Genomic DNA, 27,063 nt, shown 5'->3' on the forward strand with positions numbered 1-27,063 from the left:
CAAAGATGCCAGCCTGCTCTTTCCTCTGGAAGCTCTGTCCCAGGGGGTTACTGAACTTTTCCTGGCCTGAACACTCTTGTAGGAGGTGTCTGGAGACCCCTTCTGGGAGGTCTCACCCAGTAGGAGGAATAGAATTCAGGACACACTTACAGAAGCTGTCCAGCTGCTTTTTGGTAGAGCAGGTTTGCTGTGTTGACAAGGGTACTCTTTGTCCAGATGCCTAGACTCTCCAGAGCTGGCAGGCTTGAACAGCTGAGTCGACTGAAGTGCAGATATGGAAGCCATCCCTGCCCCCACCAAGTTTGCTCCCAGGGAGAGATCAGGTCTTTATAAGACTGGCTGAAGTAGCTGAAGGCTTCCCACAGGAAGGCCCCACCCAGTGAGGAGGACTTGATCGGGGTCTGCTTAAAGAGGCAGTCTGGGCACAATCTGGCAAGGCAAATGTGCTGCATTAGGGGGTCCCCTCCTTGTCCTGACCACCTGCACTGTCCAGAGCAGGCATGCTGGAATACTAGTTGTCCGCACTATGAAAATAGTGCCCACCCCTCCCCCGGGAACTCCTTCCTATCTCAGGTGGGCTCAGCCTGTTGCCACTGGCTGGCTGGAATTCCAAGCCCGTGTGTCTTAACTTATGCTGTGGAAGTGGGCCCTGCAGAATGACACTTCTTGGCTCCCTGGATTCAGCTCCCTTCCTAGGGGAATGTATAAACAGATCTGCTGCCTCACCAGGGATTTCGGGGCTAGAGTATGTAAAAGTCTTGGGTCTCTGTGAGTGCCTGAATGGCTGTTCTGCCAAGACTCCACACAACTCTGTGTATAGGACCCAAGGCCCTAGAAGTGTGGGCTCACGAGGGGATCTCCTGGTCTGTGGGCTGCAAAGATCTGTGGGAGAAGCATGGTTTCCTGGGCAGGGTTGCACTATCACTCACCACTTCCTTTGGCTGGGGGTGGGGGTTCCTTTGGCTTTGTGCTACTCCCGGGTGGGTCATTGCCCCAACCTGCTTTTCTTCATTCTCCTTGAGTCAAGTTAATTTTCTAGTCAGTCCCATTGTGAGAACCTGGATATTTCAGTTGAAGGTGCTAAATCCACTTTCAATTTTCCTTACTCTCTGTGAGTGCTGCGGACCACAGCTGCTTCTATTCGGCCATCACCACTGCAGGACAAGCCACTGAATAAGGGACAGGGCTGCTCACAGTGGAAACCACAAAGTAGCTCATTCTGCTCAGCACCTCACTTACTACTTTGCCAGAGAGACAGGGTGAGGAGCAGATACTGAGTGAGCTTCCTTCAATGTCTGTGGTCTCTTTCTAACTACCTGCAGGAATCCTTAGATATCTATCATCTTAAATATTCATCTTTTCTTTACACTAGGAACATTCAAATTATTGTTTTCCAGATATTTTGAAATGTTCAATTGATTAATGTTAACTATAGTCACCCTACTGATCTATTGACTACCATGCCTTACTTCTATCTAACTGTATATTTGTATCCATTAATTAACCTGTCTTCATTCCCCCTGTACCCATAGCTTTCCTACCTCTGGTAACCACCAGTCAACTTTCTAGCTCCATAAAATCCACTTTTATAACTCCCACATATGAGTAAGAACATGTGATATTTGTCTTTCTGTGCTTGGCTTATTTTACTTAACATGTTGATGCAAATGACAAGATTTCATTATCTAGATAGCTGAATAATGATTCATTGCATATATATGTACCTGTTTTCTTTATTGAGTCATCCACTGAGAAGCACTTAGATCAATTCCATATTTTGGCTATTGTGAAGGGTGCTGCAATAAACATGGGAATCCAGATCCCTCTTTGATGTATTGATTTCCTTTCTTTTGGCTATATACCCAATAGTGAAATTGCTGGATCATATGTAGTTCTACTTTTTAGTTTTAGTTTTTTTGTTTTTGTTTTTGAGACAGAGTCTTGCTCTGTCACCCAGGCTGGAGTGCAATGGTGCCATCTCGGCTCACTTCAACCTCCACCTCCTGGGTTCAAGTGATTCTTATGCCTCAGCCTCCCGAGTAGCTGGGATTACAGGCACCTGCCACCATGCCCAGCTAATTTTTTGTATTTTTAGTAGAGATGGGGTTTCACCATGTTGGCCAGGCTGGTCTCAAACTCCTGACCTCAGGTGATCCACCCGCCTCGGCCTCCCAAAGTGCTGAGATTACAGGCATGAGCCACCATGCCTGGCCTATATTTTAGTTTTTTGAGGAAACTCCACACTGTTTTCCATAATGGCTGTACTAATTTATCTTCCCATCAACAGTGTATGAGGTTTCCTCTTTCTCCACATCCATGCCAATATCTGTTATTCCCTTTCTTTCTTTTTTTTTTTTCTCATTAAACCTTTTTAATGGGTCTCAAAATTCTATAACAGATTTTTGGTCAAGTTGTTTCCATTAAAAAGTACTGATTTTAAAAACTAATAACTTGAGTCTCCACTCAGCCAACAGAAACAGTACCAATGCCACCAATTTTGTGGTCATCCTGGAGAGGCAGGCACAAACGCTTGTCAGTTGGATGAGTTGGTGGTAGGATGCAGTCCAGAGCCTCAAGCAGCATGGTTCCACTGGCATTGCCATCCTTATGGGTGACTTTCCATCTCTTGAACTAAGGCATGTTATCACTTGGCTACAGCATGTTGTCACTATTCCAACCAGAAATTGGCAAAAATGCTACTGTGTCAGGGTTGTAGCCAATTTTCTTAATGTAAGTGCTGACTTCCTTAATGATCTCCTCATATCTCTTCTGGCTGTAGGGTGGCTCAGTGGAATCCATTTTGTTAACACCAACAATTAGTTGTTTCACACCCAGTGTGCAAGACAGGAGGGCATGCTCTTGGGTCTGCCTATTCTTGGAGATACCAGCTTCAAATTCACCAACACCAGCAGCAACAATCAGGACAGCACAATCAGCCAGAGACATCCCTGTAATCATGTTTTTGATGAAGTCTCTGTGTCCTGGGGCATCAATGATAGTCATGTAGTATTTGCTGGTATCAAATTTCCACAAGGAGATATCAATGGTGATACCACGTTCACGCTCAGCTTTCAGCTTATTCAAGACCCAGGCATACTTGAAGGAGCCCTTTTCCATCTCAGCAGCCCCCTTCTCAAATTTTTCAATGGTTCTTTTGTCGATGCCACCGCATTTGTAGATCAGATGACCAATAGTGGTGGACTTGCCCAAATCTACGTGTCCAATGACAACAATGTTGATATGAGTCTTTTCCTTTCCCATTTTTGCTTTTAGGGGTAGTTTTCACGACACCTGTGTTCTGGTGGCAAACCCAGTGTGAAAAAGCTCCTTTCTTTTTGATAAAAACCATTTCAACTGTGGTGAGATGGTATCTCACTGTAGGTTTTTTTTTTTTTTTTGAGACAGAGTCTTACTCTGCTGCTGAGGCTGGAGAACAGTGGTATGATCTCAACTCACTGCAACTTCTGCCTCCTGGATTCAAGCGATTCTCCAGCCTCAACCCCAGTCTCCCTAGTAGCTGGGGTTACAGGTGCATGCCACCATGCCTGGGTAATTTTTGTATTTTTAGTAGAGACCGGCTTTCGCCATGTTGGCCAGGCTGGTCTTGAACTCATAACCTCAAGCGATCTGCCTACCTCAGCCTCCTAAACTGCTGGGATTACAGGCATGAGCCACCGGGCCCAGCCTCATTGTAGTTTTGATTTGCATATCTCTCATGATTAGTGATGCTCAGCATTTTTAAAATATACCTCTTGGCCATTTGTATGTCTTCTTTTGAGAAATGTCCATTCAGATCTTTCGCCTTCCTCCCCTTTTTTTGAGAGATAGGGTCTCATTCTGTTGCCCAGGCTTGAGAGCAGTGGCATGATAATAGTTCACCATAACCTTGAAATCCTGGGCACACATGATCCCTCTGCTTCAGAATCCCAAAGTGCTAGGATTATTGCCCATTTTAAAATGTAATTATTTGCTTTTTTCCTATTAAGTTGTTTGAGCTCGTTATATATTCTGGTTATTAATTCCTTGTCTGAGGGATAGTTCACATATATTTTCTCCCATTCTGTGGGTTGTCCCTTCAATTTGTTGATTGTTTCCTTTGCTGTGCAGAAACTTTTTAGTTTAATATAGTTCCATTTATCTGTTTTTGTTTTTGTTGGCAGTGCTTTTGAGGTCTTAGCTATAAAATCTCTGCCTACACAAATGTCCTCAAGTGTTTCTCTTATGTTTCTCTCTAGTGGGTTTATAATTTCAGGCCTTACATTTAAGTCTTTAATCCATCTGGAGTTGATTTCAGTATATGGTGAGAGACAGGTATCTAGTTTCATTCTTCTGCACATTCAGTTTGCCCAGCACCATTTATTGAAGAGACTGTCCTTTTCCCATTGCATGTTCTTGGTGCCTTTGTCAAAAATGAGTTGGCTGTAAGTGTGTGGATTTATATCTGGGTTCTCCATTCTTTTCCATTGGCCTATGTGTCTGTTTTTATGCCAGTACCTTGCTGATATAATGTTGTAGTGTATTTTAAAGTCAGATAGTGTGATGCCTCCAGCTTTCTTCTTTTTGCTCAGGATTGCCTTGGCTATTTGGCATCTTTTGTAGTTCCATACAAATTTTAGCATTGTTTTTTCTATTTCTGTGAAGAAAATCACCAGTATTTTGATATGGGTAGCATTGAATCTGTAAATCATTTGGGGTAGTGTTGTCATTTTAACAATAATAATTCTTCCTCCAGTTCATGAGCATGGAATATCCTTTCATTTTTTTCTGTCTTCTTCAATTTCTTTCATCTGCATTTTATAATTATTTTATATAGAAGAAAATTCACACATTCAATGCTATCCCTATCAAATTACCAGTGATAGTCTTCACAGAAATAGAAAAAACAATGCTAAAATTTATATGGAACCACAAAAGATGCCAAATCACCAAAGCAATCCTGAGCAAAAAATTTTCTTTCACTTTTTTGGTTAAATTTATTTATAAGTATATTTTATGCTTTATAGCTGTTATAAATGGGATTGCTTTCTTGATTTTTTTTTTCAGACTGTTTGTTGTTGCCATATATAAATGCTATAATGACAGTGAGGTAAATTCAGCAAGAGAATATAACAATTATAAATATCTATGCACCCAAAACTGGAGCACCTATGTATATAAAGCAAATATTAATAGATCTAAAGGGAGAGATAGGCTGCAATACAGTAATTGTAGGGGACTTCAGCACCCCACCTCATATGCATATTATGATTTTGTATCTTGCAACTTTACTGAATTCATGTATTAGTTCTAACAAGTTTTGGAGTCTTTATGTTTTTCTAAATATAAGATCATGCCCTCTGAGTACAAGGCTAATTTGACGTCTTCCTTTCCAATTTGGATGCCTTTTATTTCTCTCTCTTTCTTGATTGCTCTGGCCAGGACTTCAAGTATTATGTTGAATAAAAGTGGTGAAAGTGGTCATCCTTGTCCTTTTACAGATTTTAAAGGAAAGGCTTTCAATTTTTTCACCTTCAGTTCAGTGTTGGCTGTGAGCTTGTCATATATGGTCTTCTTTAGTTTCAGGTATGTTCCTTCTATACCCAGTGTGTTGAGGGTTTTTATCATAAAGGGATGTTGAATTCTAGCAAATGCTTTTTCAGCATCTATTGAAATGATCATATGGTTTTTGTTCTTGGTTCTGTAAATTTGGTGTATCACATTTATTTATTTGCATACATTGAAACATTCTTGCATCCCTGGAATAAATACCACTTGATCCTGGTGAATGATCTTTTTAGTGTATTGTTGAATTTAGTTTGCTTTTTTTTAAATTTATTTTACTTTTTTGAGACAGAGTCTCACTCTGTCACCCAGGCTGGAGTGCAGTGGTGCAATCTTTGCTCACTGCACTAGACCAGTCCAAACCAAGACAGGTCCATTCCAGGATCAAGGGGCAATCAAAACCTAACTACAGGATGATTGATCAATGATGGTTTCGAAGAAAGATGTTGATCAAAAGAGGGAAATGTGAAAGTTGTCAGAATCAAAATGCAGTCACTTGTGTTAGAAAAAAAAAAAAAAACCTGACAAATAGAGCCAGGGAAGTCTATGAAGGGAGGGCTCTCATGCATAAATGTCTGATAGAAAGAGCTATCACAAAAGATTCTGCAGAAACCACAAGCTTGCACCAAAGCCATCACATCTTTACACAAAAAAATACGTCTTTGAGTATATCTGCCCAGCAATTGCCTGTTTAACCTCAAACTAGCATCACCTTGTATTGATTATTGTAGCCAAGGATAATTATCTCAAAACAATTATATAATCCTCCTCATGTTTCCTTTAAGAACCTTTGTCTTTCTTTACCTCCCTGAATATGCACATGCACATAGTTTACTATGGCACATGTATTTCTATTGCAGTGTTCTATTCCTGAATAAATATCTTCTTTTAGAGAGCCTCTCTGTTTATTATTTAGGTTGAGAGAGTAAAAGTGCTAACACCTAGATAACTAAAGTTCAAGGGAAGAGAGAGAGAGAGAGACAGAGAGAAATGGAAAGGAAAAACTATTTGAATAAATAATGGAGATCTCTCAGGTTTAAAGAAAAGCCAGAGTGGCTGAAATGTCACAAGTAATGCAAGTAATGAGAGGAGTGGGATAATGTGAGGAGGAATGGTGTACAGGACTGGCTCTGTAGGGTTTTATTTCTGTGTTGAAGAGTTTTTATGTTTGTTTCTAGAGGAGGATTGCTTTTATTATTTTTTTGTTTCTATTTACTTTTTTTTTTTTTTTTTTTTGAGACAGGGTCTCACTCCATCACCCAGGCTGGAGTGCAGTGGTGCGATCTTGGCTCACTGCAACCTCTGACTTCTGGGTTCAAGCAATTGTCCTGCCTCAGCCTCCCCAGTAGCTGAGACTACAGGCATGTGCCACCACACCTGGCTAATTTTTGTATTTTTGGTAAAGACAGGGTTTCACCATGTTGGCCAGGCTGGCCTTGAACTCCTGACCTCAAGTGATCTGTAAGAAGGGTTGCATTTTAAAACTAAGTTATAATTTACACACAGTGAAATTCACCCTTTATCTTTCTATGCTGTACCATTAGAATGTTGCAGAGCAGAAAAATAGAAAGACCCTACAGATCTTTCTGAGTTTTGTTTTATACAACTCCAAACTTACACGGGAAGAATCTTAAAGAAATGGACAGTAGGAATGATTTTTCCTATCTACAATGAGAATGCCCTCTGTGGAGGGGGAGAAGGAACTAGTGAAGACAAGAGGTCTGCATATTCTGGAGCCAGTGAGACAACAACTCCCACACACCAGCATCTGATGTGATCTTGAGGGAATATAAGAGAGGATCCAGGACTGAATTAAGATTTTTTGGGGTTCTAAATTCTGTCAGCTCCCTTTTCTCCCCACACTTATGACACCTTACTCTAATTTTGTTGGTATCAGATGGAGATCCTACAGTAGCCAGATTGATAAGGAATCAGAGAGACTGATGGGGTTTAGGAGGATATTTATTTATTTACTTATTTTATTTTATTTTATTTTATTTTATTTTATTTTATTTTATTTTATTTTATTTTGAGACGGAGTCTCTGTTGCCCAGGCTGGAGTGTAGTGGCGCGATCTCAGCTCACTGCAAGCTCCACCTCCCAGGTTCACGCCATTCTCCTGCCTCAGCCTCCCAAGTAGCTGGGACTACAGGGGCCTGCAACCATGCCCAGCTAATTTTTGTATTTTTAGTACAGAAGGGGTTTCACCATGTTAGCCAGGTTGGTCTCAATCTCCTGACCTTGTGACTCGCCCTCCTCGGCCTCACGAGGGATTACAGGCGTGAGCCACTGCGCCCGGCAAGGAGGATATTTATTATTTAGGTGCACCGGCCCAGTCAGATTAACATCCAAAGGACTGAGCCCTTTGGATGTTTGGATGTAACAAAGAGTTGTTACCTTTTAAGCATTTCATGAGGTGGGGGGAGATCTGTGCAGGGGGAAGCATATTACAGAAGCGAGAAACAGAGACAGTTATTCAATTAATTGAGACATGCATTCTATCATTTCTTACTTTTCAAGGAAAAACATGTTTTGCGACTTGAGTTTATCTGTGTAGTGACCTTGCAGCTGCACAGCTAGGGAAACAGGGTCTTCACAATGCCTGGGAAAGGAGGAGAGATAAGGCTCACTAGCCACAGAAAAACAGGCAGTTACTTTTTTTTTTTTTTTTTTTAATACTTTAAGTTTTAGGGTACATGTGCACAACGTGCAGGTTAGTTACATATGCATACATGTGCCATGTTGGTGTGCTGCACCCAGTAACTCATCATTTAACATTAGGTATATCTCCTAATGCTATCCCTCCGCCCTTCCCCCACACCACAACAGGCCCCAGTGTGTGATGTTCCGCTTCCTGTGTCCATGTGTTCTCATTGTTCAATTCCCACCTATGAGTGAGAACATGTGGTGTTTGGTTTTTTGTCCTTGTGATAGTTTGCTGAGAATGATGGTTTCCAGCTTCATCCATGTCCCTACAAAGGACATGAACTCATCATTTTTTATGGCTGCATAGTATTCCATGGTGTATATGTCCCACATTTTCTTAATCCAGTCTGTCATTGTTGGACATTTGGGTTGGTTCCAAGTCTTTGCTATTGTGAATAGTGCTGCAAGAAACATACATGTGCATGTGTCTTTATAGCAGCATGATTTATAATCCTTTGGGTATATACCCAGTAATGGGATGGCTGGGTCAAATGGTATTTCTAGTTCTAGATCCCTGAGGAATCGCCACACTGACTTCCACAATGGTTGAACTAGTTTACAGTCCCACCAACAGTGTAAAAGTGTTCCTATTTCTCCACATCCTCTCCAGCACCTGTTGTTTCCTGACTTTTTAATGATCACCATTCTAACTGGTGTGAGATGGTATCTCATTGTGGTTTTGATTTGCATTTCTCTGATGACCAGTGATGATGAGCATTTTTTCATGTGTCTTTTGGCTGCATAAATGTCTTCTTTTGAGAAGTGTCTGTTCATATCCTTCGCCCACTTTTTGATGGGGTTGTTTGTTTTTTTCTTGTAAATTTGTTGGAGGACTCTAGTTCTTTCTTTTTCTCTGGGGGAATTGGGTTTTCTTACATACAACTGAGTTTCTGCTTACAATTTCTTAATTTCTTTTAGTTCCTGTTCCATTCCCCTCTTTGGTGCTTTTTATAACTAAAGTGTTAATAGAAAGCACTACATTTTGCCGCCTCTCTGTGGAGCTGAGCTTTTTCTTTTGCTGGCAGCGGCTGATATTTGGTTAATGCCATCAACTACGCTGTAGTGTGTTGGGTTACTATTGCCTTTATAGTTGACTGAATACTCTTAATAAACAGAGGTAAAAGGCAAGAGAGGATGAGGCAGATGCCAAGAATAAGCAAGAACCTACCAATGAGGGTTTTGAATCTTTTAAAGGTTGAGAACCATTTTCCTAACAAGGAATCTGGGGACCACCCAAACTAAGTCTGAACTGGAACATGGGCCAACTCACGCATTCTAGCTGTGATTTCCATGATAGCTTGGCCATTATCATTGATCTCTAGGCAACAATAGGTTAAATTAAATTTTCCACATACTCTTCTTTTTGAGGCTAAAAGGTCATCTAAAACTAATCTATTTTGATATATAGCATTTCTTATTTGTGTTGCTTGTATTGCCAATAAATCTAGTGACCTTGATGTTTCATTGGTTATAATTCCAAGGACTACCTGCAACTTTATGATGCAGTTAAGCATATAGATTGGGGTGCGATATCTCCATGACCCATCTTGCGACCAGGTAGCTGGCCTATAATATTTAATGATTCTTTCAGAAGGCCATTCATTATCTTTTCAGTCTCCTATGTCCACATCTTTTTGACATTTGTGTCTATTTTAGTAATTATGCTTCTTCTAGTTTTTTAAAATTTTTATCATAAACTGGATATCTTAAGATTTCCCCTTGCTTTGGAGGAATTAGAAAGAAGGATGGCTTGATTGTTCCTAACACACATGCCACTGTCCATTTGGCCAGCAGTTGCTGATACGCCCATGCTCTACAGATTCAATATAGGCCAGAGGGTGCTTTCCAAGCATTTGGAGCCTCTAGCTGATGCCAAGAGTGGCTCAGAGTAAAGAATTGAGAGAAAGGGTTTGGATCTGGTAAGTAGGAGTCATTCTGGGCATTTCTCTATAAAGTTTTGTTTTTAGTCTTATCGTAATACTGTTGCCCTAGGCAGGTTGTTTCTCTTACTGCCTCTGTGAAAGGCTTTCCCCATCGGGCGATACAGTACTTTTTAATTATGGAGGTTTTTAACAACCAAACACTGGCTGAGGCTGTTGGTTCACTGGCAGGGTTAGGCGAAGTGAAGTTATCTCAAGGCATTAATTCCTTTGCCTCCCATGGCCACTGATTCCCCATATTAGTTTTTTTACATACATAGCATGAGGAAATTCTTAAGCTGCCAGCTATGTTTTCAGCTAGTTGAGCAAATAAGTTTTTGGTTAATGGGGGAAGCTCAGGCACTGGCTGATCAAAATGCTTATAGAATGACTTATGGACCTGGAATTGCGGGGTTGGATGCATTTGAGTCCTTCTAGTCTTTTTGACAATCAGTAGTGGAACTTCAAGGCCTGCTTCTTATCTATCAACTCGTAATAGTGCTGTCTGTCCTGTAGATCAAAAAAGTAGATCTGGCTTTAAGGTAGTAAAATTTAAAGGATTGCATGTCCTTATCTTACAATTTGGTTTGGTTGACGTACTACTTAGTAGAGCAATCCTTCCTGAATATAAATGTTGGAGCTGTGTTAGCATAGACCACTGAATGTCACAGTGTGGGCATCCGATTTGTGGTTTTCTGTACAGATGTTTAGGACTGTTGCTGCTAAGCCTCTCTTGTGTTAAACCATTGCAGACTGCTTCTGGTTTTTTATGATTATGAACATACGTGGCATGGCAGGCATCAAAGTACAAGGAAATAGGCCTTTTATAGGAGGGAGGGGCTTCTTTGGTTCAAGCTATAACCTCTCCTTTTTTTTTTTTCTCTGATTTAATGGGTACCTCAAACCAGAATTCATAGGGTAAAAGGGTTATAACATACATATAGCTGCTTATTTCCTGGGTCACAGACTGAATAGGTGGCCTGGTTGTATGTGCGGGTTCCTAACTTGGTTTCTGTATATTTATAGTAGGTATGGTACAGTAGAGTTTTAACTGAGGTATTTCTTACCCAGGTAGTGTGTACACAGTGTGGGCATCTTTCTAGAGATTTCTCCTTTTTCAGTATAGGCAGAAATGGGAAGAACATTAGTGTATGTAATAGAAACATGCTTATACTACACATGGGCATGGCAAACCTTCTTCTGGGCCTAGATATTTGCAGCATTTGCAGTAATAACATAACAACAGAACAATCAGTATTGACAGAATTATAACTAGGCTTATAAATTGTATTTACATTTACTTATCCAGAGATGGTCCTCTCAACTTTGGCTGTGCATAGACTAGTCAGCTTCTGGGATGTGACTAGAGCAGATCTTGCAGGATCCTCAAGCTTTAGCCATGTGTAGACTGACCAGCTTCCGGTGTGGTCAGAGCAGGGCAGTTGTCCTTCTTACCGGTGGTTGGGTTTTGCCATAGGACTATTCGGGTGGGGTGATCTGGGTCTTGTTGGTTAATCCACTGGTCATCATCATGAGTTACTGCTGCCGCTGGTTTCAGACGGCTATGGTGAATCCAAGGTGTGAGACCTGCAACTTTAACAGAGTGGGAGTAGACATGATTACAATATGGAGCCTATCCTATATGGGTTCTAGAGTGGTTGGATTCCATTTTTTAACTTAAACAAAGTCCTTAGGTTTGAAAGGGTGTACTGGGTCTGTTAGACTTATAGGCATTCTTTTTCATACCCAGCCATGCATCTTTTACATGGCTGTACTTAAAGCCTGCATTTGCCTTTTTAAAGTTAGTTCTCTTAGTTTACAGAGATTACCTTTAATCTGACTTATGATGGGGGGTGGCAGGCTGAACAAAATGTCATAGGGCGAATACCCAGTTTGTTTGGTGGGGGTGCACCTGACTTGGATGAGGACCATGGGCAAGACCTGATCCTACTTTAGATGAGTTTCTTGACAAAATTTCTTCAGCAGCTGTTTGAGTGTTCATGCACTCCACTTTACCTGAGCTCTGCGGCCTGTAGGTTGTATGTAATTTCCATTTTATTTTTAATAGTCGAGTTAAGTCTTGAACTATTTCAGCCACAAATGTTGGTTCATTGTCTGATCTTAGAGTTAGAGGCAGTCCAAATCTGGGAATAATGTCTCTTAACACCTTGGTCACCTCTAGTGCCTTCTCTGTCCAGGTGGGGAAGGCCATGACCTACCCTGAAAAGGTGCAAATGAACACCAACATGTACTGTTAGCCTCCCTCTCAGGGCAATTCGGTGAAGTCCATAAGCAGTTTTTCACAGGGCATAGCTTTTGTTTTCTGATCTCCTGGGGGCCAAGTAGGCCTTTGTCGTGGATTGTTCTGAGTGCGAGTTAAACACTGTTTGTTTACAAATGGCTCGAGTAATAGCAGTGAGCCATGGCATATAGAAATGATGCCTTAATAATGTCTTTAGTGCTGTTTTTCTCCACATGAGTTCCTTGGTGGAACTCTTTTACAAATCTGGGGGCCACCATTTCAGGTATGGCTAGCCTCCCATTGGAGAATTTTTACTATCCTTTTTCAATGTAGTTTTTATTTTTCTGGGCAAACTAAGCCCTTTCATTTGGAGTGTAGCTTGGGATCTCCAGGAGGGGAATCTCCAGGAGGAAAGGCATAGCTAAGGCTTTTTCTTTAGAAGGTGGAGTTGTCATTGCAGCCTGCTTTGCCTCTTTGTCTGCCTTTCTACTTTCTTTAGCCTTTAGTGTTCTTGCTTTTTGGTGCCCCTTGCAGTGCATCACTGCCACCTCTTTTGGGGCCCATACAGCATTTAAGAGCCATAGAATTTCTTCCTTGTACTTTATTTCTTCACTTTCAGCAGTTAAAAGTCTTTTCTCTTTGTAAATAGCCTCATGAACGTGCAAAGTGGCAGAAACATATTTGGAATCTGTGTAAATATTTGTCTTTTGGTCTTTTGCTAGCCAGAGACGTCTTGTCAGAGCTATTCGCTCCGCTTTTTTTTTTTTTTTTTTTTTTTTTCGAGATGGAGTCACGCTCTGTCACCCAGGCTAGAGTGCAGTGGTGCCATCTCGGCTCACTGCAAGCTCCACCTCCCGGGCTCACGCCATTCTCCTGCCTCAGCCTCCCGAGTAGCTGGGACTACAGGCGCCCACCACCATGCCTGGCTAATTTTTTGTATTTTTAGTAGAGATGGGGTTTCACCATGTTAACCAGGATGGTCTTCATCTTCTGACCTCATGATCCACCTGCCTTGGCCTCCCAAAGTGCTAGGATTACAGGCGTGAGCCACCATGCCCAGCTGCCTGTTTTTGTTTTTTTTTTAATCTGGTATATGATCATACCTTACTGTTTCTTTGTATACCTTGTTATTTTTTGTTGGAAATTTGACCTTTCAGATTATGTGTTATATCAATTCTGGGTACCAGTTTCTCCACCCCCAGAGCTTGCTGTTGCTATTTGTTTATTTATCAGTTTATTGGCTGGCTGGATTATTCTAGTAAAGTTTAAACACTCTCCCCCAACCCCCACAGTGCTAATGAAGCCTCTGACGTTGCTCCTCAGAAAGACAGTTTTGGGTATGCCTACAGTTATTCTGGGATGACAGTGATATTGGTAAAGGCCACTTCTCTTTCTCTGACCACACCTAGATGTTAAATCTTCACTAATTGCCTGCTGATTGCTCCACTGTTTTTAACAGTGCCCTGGGGCATAAATAGCTTTATAATCTAAACCGATGAAATTGTATTTCCTTTGAAAGAATAGTTTCTGAAGTCAGTGTTTGATATTTATTCTGCTCCTGGACAAGCTCCTGTCAGCTGCCTTTTTCCCTGGCTCTTTCTGAAGCAGCGTCGTTGTCTGGGATAACACCCGAGGTTCTTTGTCTCATGGCCATGGAGATCAAGAACACGGACACACGCAGGGTGAGGTTAGAGCAGAAATTTAACAGATGAAAGGAAAAGAACAGCTCTCTGCTACAGAGAGGAGTCATATATGGGTTGCTATACTGCAGTAAAATGTAAGGTGTTTCATAAATGAGCTAGTGGGTAGGGGGTATCTTATCTACGTAGGGCACGAAAAACTGGTTGGGATCAGGTGTGCCATCTGCATAGAGCAGAATCTCTGGCAGCCGCCACCCCACTCTTTTATCATGCAGGTGGGTTCTTAGCTTGGGCTGCTCCTATGCTGCATATCTCCTTCCCACTCTGCGTGAGTTAAAAAGAGGAGGGGAATTTCTATGCCTGGTTCTAGGTACCTCTTTGCAGCTGCAGGCATCCCCCCACCCCCATGCAAGCTTCTAGCTTTCTTATCTTAGTTTGACCCCAAAAAAGGGAAAGGAAAGTGCTCATTAAGGCCCACTATTTTTACTGGGACTCATCAGATGTATGTGAAGTTTGGTGATTACCCAGAAAGCACTCCCTCTGTGCAGGAGTTGATTATCTAGGTTTTACAGCCTCATCTTCCAGACTCCAGCGGCATGACTCCTAAACCATAATTTCTAATCTTGTGGCTAATTTGTTAGTCCTACAAAGGCAGTCTAGTCCCCAGGCAAGGAGATTTGTTTTGGGAAAGGACTGTTATCATCTTTGTTTTAAACTATAAACTATAAACTAACTTCCTCCCAAAGTTAGTTCAGCCCATGTCCAGGAAGGAACAAGGACAGCTTAAACGTTAAAAGCAAGATGAAGTCAGTTAGGTTAGATCTCTTTCACTATCTCAGTCATAATTTTGCAAAGGCAGTTTCAGAAACTGTGGTGAGAAGGAGACCTGTGCTTTTTTAGCTGTAGCAGTCTGGAGTGGAGTCTCCACCATACTGAGCTGGGGTGGTGGGGTCTTAACTACCATAGACTTTTGCTTTCTTTTATCAAATTTTTACACGTTTTCTTGAATAGATGTTTCTTCATTTGTTCTTTGTTGTTGGAACCATTTCCAGAGACTTTAAATGACTACTTTTTTTTGGTCATTTTCACCAGTTTCATTGGGAAGCAGGTCAGCAAAGCTCCTTATGGTGTCATGAAAGAAGTCAACTCTTTCTTATAATGGTTTGCAAATTACACTTCTCTAGCCAAAGAAATCACTTCTTTATGCCATATCTAATGGCATCAAGTTCAAGAGTGAAACATCTAAAAACATGCTTGGGTATTAGTATTCATGGAATGACTTTAAGCCATTGACTCAGTAAGGATGCTGTTGAATGAAAATTACAAAATAACCTTCTTTTTTATGAGCTCTTCTTATAAGTGACTTAAACAATAGTTGTATAAAACTTTTAAAATTGTGAAATATGCACACATTCAGAAAAGCACACAAAATAATATTATATTGCTCAGTTAACACCTGTGTAACCACTACTCAGATCAATCAACAAAATATTGCCAGTATCCCAGAAGCTTCCAGTTCCCTGATTCAGCTGCTACCTCATTCTTTCCCTGCCCCCACCTACTCCCACCCAAATACCCAGTATCCTGACTTCTGCAGTGATCCTGTCCTTGCTTTTGTTTACAGTTCATCACCACCTAAGCATGCATTTTTAAACATTATAGTTTAGTTGCCCACCTTTTAAACTTCATATAAATGAAATCATATAATATGTTTCTTTTTGTGTCTGGCTTCTTATGGTAAACATCTTATTTGTCAGATGCATTCATGATTTTTTGTGTAGGTGCAATTTTTATTTTTTATTTTATTATTTATTTATTCATTCAGCTCACTGCAGCCTCCGCCTCCTAGGTTCAAGCAATCCTCCTACATCAGGCTCCTGAGTAGCTGGGATTGCAGGTGCATGCTCCACCATACCTGGCTAATTTTTGTATTTTTAGTAGAGACAGGGTTTTGCCATGTTGGCCAGGCTGGTCTCAAACTCCTGACCTCAAGTGATCTGACTGCCTTGGCCTCCCAAAGTGCTGGGATTACAGGTGTGAGCCACTGCAACCAGCCTATTTTTTATTTTCTAGAGACAGGGTGTCATTATATTGCCCAAGCTGGTCTCAAATTCCCGGCCTCAAGTTATCCTCCTGCTTTGGCCTCCCAAAGTGCTAGGATTATGGGCATAAGCCGTCATTCCCAGGTCATAACTGTGATTTTTAAATAGCTATTTCTATCTATTGTTATTTCAGAAATTGTTATTTCTGATTGAAGTTAGCCTTCTTACTATTGATGTGATATTGATAGATATTATTTCCAGTTTGGGGCTTATATTAGTTTTCTATGGATGCTGCAACAAAGTACCACATATCAGGTGACTTAGAACAATAGAAATGTATTGTTTCAAAGTTCTAGAGGCTAGAAGTCTGAAGTCAAGGTGTTAGCAGGACCACATTCTCTCTGAAGCCTGTAGGGGAATCTTTCTTTGACCTTCCTAGCTTCTGGTGGTTTGCTGGCAATGCTTGGTGTTCCTTGGCTGCCAGCTGCATAACTCAAATCTCTGCCATCCTTGTTACATGTATTCTGCCTGTGTGGCTTTACATCATCTTCCCTCTGTGTGTGCCTGTGTACGCATTTTCACTTTTTATAAGGACACTAGTCATATTGGACTGGGGTCTACCCTAATGGCCTCATCTTAACTTGGTTAGATTTGCAAACATCCCATTTCCAAATAAGATCACATTCTGAAATACCAGGGAATAAGATTTCATCATATTTTCTTTTTTGGGGGGGTGCAATTCAACCCATAAAAGAGCTGTTATGAATCATGTCCCTATAAACATTCTTGGTGCACACATGCATGCATTTTTATTGGATTTATACCTAAGATTGGAATTGGTAGGTCATAGGATATTTGTATCTTCAACTGTTGTAAATAATGCCAAACAGTTTTCTAAAGTGATTGGATCACTTAGTCTCACCAGCAGTGTATAAGTGTTCCCTTCTTCCGTATCCTTTCCAACACTTAATATTGTTAGTCTTTTAAGTTTTAGCCATTCTGGTGGGTTTATAGTGATATTTTATCATGGCTTTAATGTGTATTTCCCTGGTTATTAGTGAAGTTGAGCATGTATTCATTCACTTTTTGACCATTTAGACTTCCTCTTTCAAAAGTTGTCTGCTGATATTCTCTGCCCATCCTTCTACTGATTATCTTTTTCATATTGGTATGTAGAAGGTCTTTATTTAGTTTAGACATGTATACCTCCTGAGAATCAAGTCTCAATGAATCTCTAATGTTTCTACCCATCTTCTGAGTGAAGGCATTGACTGCTTTTGTTCTGGACTAACTTTTCTTGCCTTTTTGTATAGCAAAATATCTTGTAAGATACTGTCCCTTTTTGGAGTGAGGATAGATTTCTCTGCTGTCAGGAAAATAATGTCTCCCTCCAGGGCAGGTTTACTAGCAGTTCCTTTAAAAGATTGGGTTTCCAAAGCATGAGGTTCCTCTATTGTAATGCATGCCCACTGCATGCACAGCATCCACCCAGGCCACCCTGCATCACCACTTAAAGACATGGGGTCAAGGAGAACTATGTCTTAAAGCTCCTGCTTACTTCAGATCTAAACACCCTATATTTTACTTTTAATTTTTTGTTAGAATTTTATAACTTTCCTTACAAAAGTAATACATTTTTATTACTGACAATTCAGAAACTATGGATGAGCAAAAGGAATCTTCCTGTTTTATTCATTTTGAGACTACAGAATGGCATAGAGAAAAATGTATCAAAACCTGCTGATTCAAATAAATTATTTTCAGAATGAACACCCAGGGTTAGGACAGACTTAACAAACCTATAAATTTTAATACTATCTAGAGAAAATCAGTAACCCTGAGACACTGCCAGATAATGTTCTCAAATGCCTTTGGGATCATCACAGACAAGTTAAATAATGTGAGATATTGATCTGGATTTCAGAATATATCAAATCCATTGAAAAGTCAGAGGTTCTCTATTGTATATGGCTATGCAACTGAACTAAAGAAATCATTCTCCAGTTATTCTTGATAAGAAAGAGTTTACATATTACCATGGGAAAGGAAAGGGGCAATTGCTGGCAGATATATAGATAAGGATTACCCAGGAATAATTCCATCTGAGTGAAATGGGTCAGGGAAGAGGCAAGTTGCCCCTTTGTTACCAAGAGGTGAATGTAATTTGCAGGTTGAGTGCTACAATCAAGAACAAATGACTCAACTACGAATCAATCCCTCCTGTTTTTCTACACATACACACACACACACACACACACACACACACACACTCTTCTCCCATTCCAAGGCCTGCTTATCTACTGTGACAGGTTGGATATCCGAAGAAGCAGATTCTGAGATGGAGACTAGTGTGCAGGAAGTTTTTTTGAAAGTACTTTTGCAATCAACACCTGGGAAAGGAAGGAAAGGGAAGAAAGCAGGGAGAGCTGCACTGTAGTCTCAATGGGAACTTCAGCTGACTCTATCCTTCAAAGCAATTCCAAGTTGCAATGAGGAGCTGGGACTTTATACCTTCATGTTTGTTGATCATGGGATGGAGGCCACCCTTTGAAGGAGGCAAGAGAGGCAGTCCCCAAAGGGACTGAGAGCTAAGCAATGCCTTCTGGTGGCTCTCCCAGAAGCTGGAATAATAAATTCTTTATTTCTGAACATCATAGCATCTACCACTCTGTCTTTTAGTTAATAGAAGTCATTAACTTATTGGGTTAACTTTTATTAATGAAAAGACAGAGTGCAGTCAAATTTCATGTTCGATATGTGTTTTTGAATCTCATTTAAGGCATCTTATTTCCTTGTACTAAAGTCATGAAGATTTTCTTTTATATGATTGTTTGGAAGCTTTCTTTTCATTATTATGTCTTGTCTATATTTGATACTTCGCATTTAAAAAATAAATTATAAAATATTTTATGTCACCATTATTCCTTTTTTTTTTCTGTTGAGATGGAGTCTCACTCTGTCACCCGGGCTGGAGTGCAGTGGGGTGATCTTAGCTCACTGCAACCTCCGCCTCCCAGGTTCAAGGAATTCTCCTGCCTCAGCCTCCTGAGTAGCTGGGATTACAGGGATGTGCCACCACGCCCAGCTAATTTTTGTATTTTTAGTAGAGACAGTGTTTCACCATGTTGGCCAGGCTGGTCTCGAACTCCTGATATCGTGATCTGCCCGCCTCAGCCTCCCAAAGTGCTGGGATTACAGGCATGAGCCACCGTGCCCAGCGTCACCATTATTCTTAAAGAATATCTTCACTGGATGTGAAATTCTACTTTGGCATTATTTTCTCTTAGTTCTTTAAAGCTATCATTCCTTTTTTACTGGCTTTTACTATTCCTATTGGGAAGTCTGATTTCACTTTAATTGCTGCTTGTTTGAAGATAATGTCTTTTCTAAAATCTGGCTTTAAAATTTCACTTTCTTAATCTGAAGAACATTTGGTTTCCACCAGTTTTTGGTATGCATAGGTGTCAGGCTTTTAAAATTCTACTTGGGATTGTAGGACTGCTTCAATTTGTCTTTTTATGTCTTTCCTCAGTGCAGGAACATTCTCAGTCATTATATTTCCTAATATTGATTCTGCCTCATTCTTTCTCTATTCTCCTTTTAAGGCTCATAAAAACATACTTTAGACTCTATCATCTTATGCTGTATGACTCTTACTCTCTCTATTATATTTTTATTTTTCTTCTTTTTCCCTCCACGCTTTATTCATGATATTTTCTTCTTGCCTATCATCCAGTTCACTAATTCTTTAGCTTTGTCGACTTTATTGAAAATCTCATCCACAGAGTTGTTAATTTTAATTATTTTACTTTTTAGTTTCAAATTTTCTATTTAGTGTCTTTTAAATATGCTCTTTTAAAAAATCATGATTTCCAGTTCTCTGCCAAAATTATCAAGATCTTTCTTTCTTTCTTTCTCTCTCTCTCTCTTTCTTTCTTTCAGAGACGGAATCTTGCTCTATCGCCCAGGCTGGAGTGCAGTAGTACGATCTTGACTCACTGCAACCTCTGCCTCCTTGGTTCAAGTAATTCTCCTGTCTCAGCCTCCAGAGTAGCTGGGATTACAGGCGCATGCTACCACTCCTGGTTAATTTTTGTATTTTTAGTAGAGATGGGGTTTCACCATATTGGCCAAGCTGGTCTCGAACTCCTGACCTCAGGTGATCTACCCGCCTTGGCCTCCCAAAGTGCTGGGATTACAACTGTGAGCCACTGCGCCTGGCCAAGTTTTTTCTTTATCTAGGTGAACATATAAAGCATAATTATTTATTTTAATTTGTTTTTTAGGATTTTTGTTTGTTTCAGACAGAGTCTTGCTCTGACACCAGGCTGGAGTGAAGTGGCATGATCTCGGCTCACTGTAACCTCTGCCTCCCGGATTCAAGCGATTCCCCTGCCTCAGCCTCCTGAGTAGCTGGGACTACAGGTGCGTGCCACCACACCTGGCTAATTTTTTGTATTTTTAGTAAAGACGGGGTTTCACATGTTGGCCAGGATGGTCTCAATCTCCTGACCTTGTGATCCACCTGCCTCAGCCTCCCAAAGGTTTGTTTGTTTTGAGATAGGAGCTTGCTATGTTGCCTAGGCTAGAGTGTAATGAGTGGCTATTCACAGGTGTGATCCAACTACTGAGCATGAAAATTTTGACAGCCTTCATTTCCAACTTGGCCAGTTCATTTCTCCTTAGCATAGTTGTTTTTAAAGCCTAATCTGCCCCATCTGTATCTGTTGCTCCTGTAGTTCTGCCCCTTCTGTTTTTTGCCTCTGGTCTTTCTTGTGTATGGTGTCATGTCTCTTCATGTGCCTGGCTATTTTTATCGTGTGCCAAAAACACAATATAAGTTTTCAAAAATAATCAGAAAACTGTAGTAATGATTGACGAATAGAATGGTATTATCTTCCTCTAGAGAGGATTAATGTTTGATTCTATCTGGTTCCTGGGGGAATGATAGCAACCTGAGATTGCCTCAAACCAATTTCTAAGGATTGAGAAAACTGGAAGTTAGGTGCCAGTTCCCTCAAGGGCTGCCCTATGTCTGATTTACACTAAGGGACCCATCCTAAGACAGAAGAGATTTGCCAGCATCCATTTTTGGAAAGTACTGAGGTCCAATTTTAATCTCCTACCCCTGTGAGTCAGTCAAAAATGCTACTGAGATTCTCAGGCTTGCAGAAGCTTTGTCTGAAATTGGCAATATCTCCAGGGGAAAAACAGACCCAAATGCTGGATTTGTGTCTTTTCCAAGATTTTATAATTATCCATTAACTTTCAAGTAATTGGATACATATATATTTTTAATTTTTGTCCAGCTTTTTCTCTCTCCACAATAGAATGGTTAGTCCAACATACCTCATTTGGTACTACCAAAGTTAAAAGTCAGGGTTCATTTTGCTCACAAAAAAAGTGTCATTTGACTAAATAAAAAGAGCCAGACACTAGAGGTCCCATATTGTATGATTCCATTTATATGAAATATCCAGAATAGTCAAATCCATAGAGACAGAAAGCAGATTAGTGCTTGGAGTGGGATGGAGGGAGAAGGAATAGAGTGTGACCACTTAATGGATTTCCATTTGGGGTGATGAAAAAGTTCTGGAACTAGATAGTGGTGATATCTGCACAACATTGTGAATGTACTAAAAGCTCCTGAACTATACACTTTAAAATGATTAACTGGTAAGTTTTATGTAAGTTTTACCTTCATTTAAAACAAAGGATTCTAACAGTAGGAGGTTTCAGGATTGGCCTAGCAACTCAATGATATGAGAGCTTTGGGTTGATATCTGTTACTGATATGGTTGAGTTTAATTCTACCATCTTGCTATTTGTTTTCTATTTGCTATACCCATTTCCTGGTTTTTTGTTTTGTTTTGTTTTTTGTTTTTTGGCTTGTTTTTTGGCTTGTTTTGTATTAGTCAACTATCATTCTAATTTCTTTTTCTTCCATTAGTTTGTATTTATATGTACTTGTACTTTTTTTTACTGGTTATCCTAGAAATTTCAATACTCGTCTCTAACCTATTGTGATTAATCTTAAGTTAGGACTTAAATATTTGTCAAGTAATGTAAGAACCATAAAAATGTTTAACTCTGTTTACACCTCCATTTATCCCCTCTTGTCTTTGTGCTGTTGCTTTATATACTTTTATTAAATGTAAATGCACTAAACAGTACAATTAAGAGGCAAAGATTATTATACTGGATTTTAAAAATACAAGACACCTAGGCATGGTGGCTCACACCTGTAATCCCAGCACTTTGGGAGGCCAAGGTGTGCAGATCACTTGAGCCCAGGAGTTTGAGACCAGCCTGGGCAACATGAGGAGACTCCGTCTCTACAAAAATACAATAATTAGCTGGGTGTTGTGGAACTTGGCTGTAGTCCCAGCCACTCTGGAGGCTGAGATGGGAGGATCATTTGAGCCTAGGAGGTTGAGGCTGGGGTGAGCTGAGATGATGCCACTGCTCTCCAGGGTAGGTGACAGAATGAGACCCTGTCTCAAAAAAAATAAAATAAAATAAAACAATTAAAAATAAATAAATAAAAATACAAAAGGTGGTACTCTTTGGCTTCTGCTTAAAATGAACAAACTCTCTCCAAGTGTAGGCACTGCTTAGAGACAGTTATGGCAATGTGTGCAGGGACATAATACCCCTGGAATATTATGTTAATGTGAAATTCTATATGCTGGGTCATGGAGTCCCTTCTCGCTCTCCCACCTCCCCCACCAAGCTCAAGAGCTGGTTCGATAGGAGTGCACCCTGGCTCGATGTGCTTGGGAAGATGCCCATAGCAGAGCTACTTACACCCTGAGTAGAGACCTCCAGAGTCCAAAAATTTCAAGAAATATACCAATTTCTGAAGGATAGCAGCCTTCAAAAGATCTAAGAAGTAACCTTAGACATTTAGAATCAGAACTTCCATTTCTAAGTATGGTTACTGACATCAGTGTAAGAAATTACAGTCTCCTTGGTATCCATGGGGAATTGGTTCTAGAACCCCTGGAAGTATAGGAGGATGCTCAAGTCTCTAATATAAAATGGCTTAGTATATTCACATACTCCTGTATACTTTAAATTATCTCTAGATTACCTACATTACCTAATACAAGGTATTTGCTATGTAAATAGTTATTATACTATATTTTTGACTTTGTATTTTTTAAAAAAATAAAAAATACAAAAAATATTTTCAGTGGTTGGTTGAATCCATGAATGTGGAATTGCTGATACAGACTGTATTCCAAGAAAACAGAGGCCTTAACCACTGAGATGACAGAAAAGAGTACAAAAGTTATACAAAAACACAGATTATCAGGAAATTGCCACGTGGTTAGATTTCAATTTGTATTTCAGATTCTGGAAATTAAGAATGAGGAATTTGTCTTTTGTTATTGCTGATCTCAACATAATAATGGAGCTCCCAGAATATTCAGAATTAAGTGAATTTATGTCTAGAGCAGAAGAAAAAAGAGACCTTTTTATGTTTTTCAGAAGCCTACACTTTTTTGAGGGATGGTATAAATATCATAAGCACATATTAAAACATTTTAAGAGAAAGCTATTTGGATGTTTTCTCAAGATGATTGGATTCAAGTCCATTAGCCTTGAAGAGTGTGTCCTCTGTAATTGAAGTTACATTGTTAAACCAGAAAATAAAAGATAAAAATTATTTTGAAATCTGAAATCAACCTTTTGCATGCTCTGTAATGGAATCCCACAGAATATTTTACCTAAATATGATTTTGTCTTTGTGGCAATAAAATCCTCTGTCTCTCTGTGAGAAAAGAAGAGCCCAAACTAAATAAATTCTGCTTACAAAAGAATATTTAAATAACATTAAAATATAATAATAATATAATATTAATATATAATATATTATAATATTTAAATATAGGAGAGTTGTTTGGTTTAAAGTGAAAGAACATGGAAATACACAACATATACACTAATCAAAAGAAAAACCAGTGTGGCTATATTAATGCTAAGCATAGTAGATACTAAGACAAGAAGTATTACTGGAGAGAAAGAGGCATTTTATAATGCTAAAGAGTCAATTCAATAAAAAGTCATAACAATACTATTTATGCATTCACCTAATAACATAGCTTCAAGATGTGTACTGCAAAAATTTACATAATTAAAATGAAAAATAGACAAACCTCCAATCATAGTTAAATATTTCAACGTACAGGTTGAATATCCCTTATCCTAAATGCTTGGGATCAGAAGTGTTTCAGATTTTGGTTTTTTGTTTTGTTTTGTTTTGTTTTTTAGATTTTGGAATATTTGTGTATACATAATGAGATATTTTGGGGATGGGACCCAGGTCTAAACACAGAATTCATTTATGTTTTATATATACCTTATACACATAGCCTGAAGGTAGTTGTATTAGTCAGGGTTTTCTAGAGGGACAGAACTAATGGTATATATATATATATATATATATATATATGAGTTTATTAAGTATTAACTCACATGATCCCAAGGTCCCACAGTAGGCCATCTGCAGGCTGAGGAGCAAGGAGAGCCAGTCTGAGTTCCAAAACTGAAGAACTTGAGTCTGATGTTCAAGGGCAGGAGGCATCCAGCACAGAAGAAAGATGTAGTTTGGGAGGCTAGGCCAGTCTCTCTTTTCACATTTTTCTGCCTGCTTATATTCTAGCCATGCTGGCAGCTGTTAGATGGTGCCCACCCAGGTTAAGGGTGGGTCTGCCTTTCCCAGCCCACTGACTCAAATATTAATATCTTTTGGCAACACCCTTACAGGCACACCCAGGATCAATACTTTGTATTCTTCAATTCAATCAAGTTGACACTCAGTATTAACCACCACAGTAGTTTTATAAATTTAATTTAACATATTTATTGAGACAAAGTCTCATTCTGTTGCCCAAGCTGAAGAGCAGGGGCGTGACCTCTGCTCACGGCAACCTCTGCCTCCCAGGTTCAAGTGATTCTCCTGCCTCAGCCTCCCAAGTAGCCAGGACTATAGGCACAAGCCACCACACCTGGCTAATTTTTGTATTTTTATTTTTTCAAGACCATTAAACCATTTATTAATTACACATGATAATGGATGATACACAAGCTTCATTCTCATCTATAATTTTACCTGGTACCATTATTCAATTTAGATATATTGCATAGGATGTGCCAACAATCATTTTTATAACCAATAATTACATGATTTTGCTTGGGTAATCTCTTTCAGTGGTGAACTTCAGGTCACAACAATAACTATCAGTTTAACTACACCAAGGTTTCTGAAGACAATGTCTTCTCCACCCAAGCAGGTTGTATATAAATTCCAAATAGAACCTTGCATCACCCTGCAAGAATTCTAACTTCACACTGCTGGGGGTAATTTACCAAGATGGCTTCAGAGTAGACTAACCTTACACAGCACATTAGAAAAAAAAAGACATTTATTCAGCATCATGATCAGACTATTACAGTTAGCAATCAAAAGCATGGGTGCAAAAAAAAAAATCTACATTAAGACCCTTTGTTGGAATGCTTTACACTTTCCACAGAACAGAAACTAAAATAACCATTATACAATTAGTCACAAATACAGTCCTCAAGATTTTTGCTCATACACATGAGTATTTGTCTAAAACATGTCTTCTTTGTAGCAGCTAAGCCCTGCCACCACTGTGCTTGGTTGAGTTCACAAATCTGTTGTAACCTATAGCTTCCCTGTCACTTCTCTGGCTCTCCTCTCCTGCTAAGCTTTGTTTCCTAATTAAAATCTTCTGCCACTGCCATAGCTACTGCTGCTACTGAAACTGCCATAGCCACCTTGGTTTCGTAGTTTGGTAAAGTATAGGCTTCCGCCACCATAGGGGCCAGAGCTTCTGCCTCCAAAGTTTCCTCCCTTCATGGGTCCAAAATGTGAAGACTGATTGTTGTAATTGACAAAATCACTGTAGCTTCCACCACCTCCAAAATTGCTTCCATCATTACCAAATCCATTATAGCCACCTCCCCTGCCACCATATCCACCACCACCATGGCTGCCACCAAATCCACCATGACCACTGAAGTTTCCTCCACGACCAAAGTTGTCATTCCCACTGAAACCACCTCCATGACCTCCACCAAAGTTTCCAGAACCACTTCGACCTCTTTGGCTGGATGAAGCACTAGCCATCTCTTGCTTTGACAGAGCTTTCCTAGCTTCACAGTTGTGGCCATTCACAGTACGGTATTTCTGAATGACAGTCTTATCCACGGAGTCACGGTTGTCAAAGGTTACAAAGGCAAAGCCCCTTTTTTTGCCACTGCCTCAGTCAGTCATGATTTCAGTCACTTCAATTATCCCATACTGTTCAAAATAATCTCTTAGGTGATGTTCTTCAGTGTCTTCTTTAAGGCCACCAACAAATTTTTTTTCACAGTTAAGTGGGCACCTGGTCTTTGAGAATCTTCTCTTGAGACGGCTCTCTTTGGTTCCACAGTTCTTCCATCCACCTTGCATGGCCTTGCATTCATGGCTGCATCCACCTGCTCCACAGTGGTGTATGTGACAAACCCAAAGCCCCTGGAGCGCTTGGTGTTTGGATCTCTCATTACCATGCAGTTCGTGAGCATTCCCCATTGCTCAAAATGGCTCCTCAGGCTCTCATCAGTTGTTTCAAAGCTCAACACTCCAATGAAGAGCTTCCTCAGCTGTTCTGGCTTTTTAGGAGACTCTGACTTAGACATGATGGCAGTGAGAAGAGAGACTCTAACGGTGCTTCTTTGGTGGAATTTACAAGCAGAAAGGCTAATTTTTGTATTTTTAGTAGAGATGGAATTTCACCATATTGGCCAGGCTGGTCTTGAACTCCTGACCTCAAGTGATCTGCCCACCTCAGTCTCCCAAAGTGCTGGATTACAGGGATGAGCTACCGTGCCCAGCCAAAATTTTTAATAATTTTGTGCATGCAACAAAGTTTGTGTATGTTGAATCATCAGAAAGCAAA

At 40.0% G+C, this 27,063-nt stretch overlaps 1 protein-coding gene and 1 pseudogene across 1 annotated transcript; both read right to left on the minus strand.

Annotated features, from left to right (window-relative positions):
- Positions 1-2,510: 2,510 nt before the first annotated feature.
- LOC129033557 (elongation factor 1-alpha 1-like) lies at positions 2,511-3,296 on the minus strand. The gene has a single exon (XM_054482296.2). The coding sequence runs from the start codon at positions 3,259-3,261 to the stop codon at positions 2,653-2,655; it is 609 nt and encodes a 202-aa protein (XP_054338271.1). The 5' UTR covers positions 3,262-3,296; the 3' UTR covers positions 2,511-2,652.
- Positions 3,297-24,484: 21,188 nt separating this feature from the next.
- Positions 24,485-26,803, minus strand: LOC129034038 (heterogeneous nuclear ribonucleoprotein A1-like; annotated as a pseudogene).
- Positions 26,804-27,063: the final 260 nt, after the last annotated feature.

The sequence above is a fragment of the Pongo pygmaeus genome, chromosome 2 (assembly GCF_028885625.2).
Source record: "Pongo pygmaeus isolate AG05252 chromosome 2, NHGRI_mPonPyg2-v2.0_pri, whole genome shotgun sequence".
Taxonomy (NCBI): domain Eukaryota; kingdom Metazoa; phylum Chordata; class Mammalia; order Primates; family Hominidae; genus Pongo; species Pongo pygmaeus.

Excerpts from the sequence above, each read along its gene's own strand:
- LOC129033557 (XM_054482296.2), bottom strand. The coding sequence starts at position 3,261 with ATGGGAAAGGAAAAGACTCATATCAACATTGTTGTCATTGGACACGTA.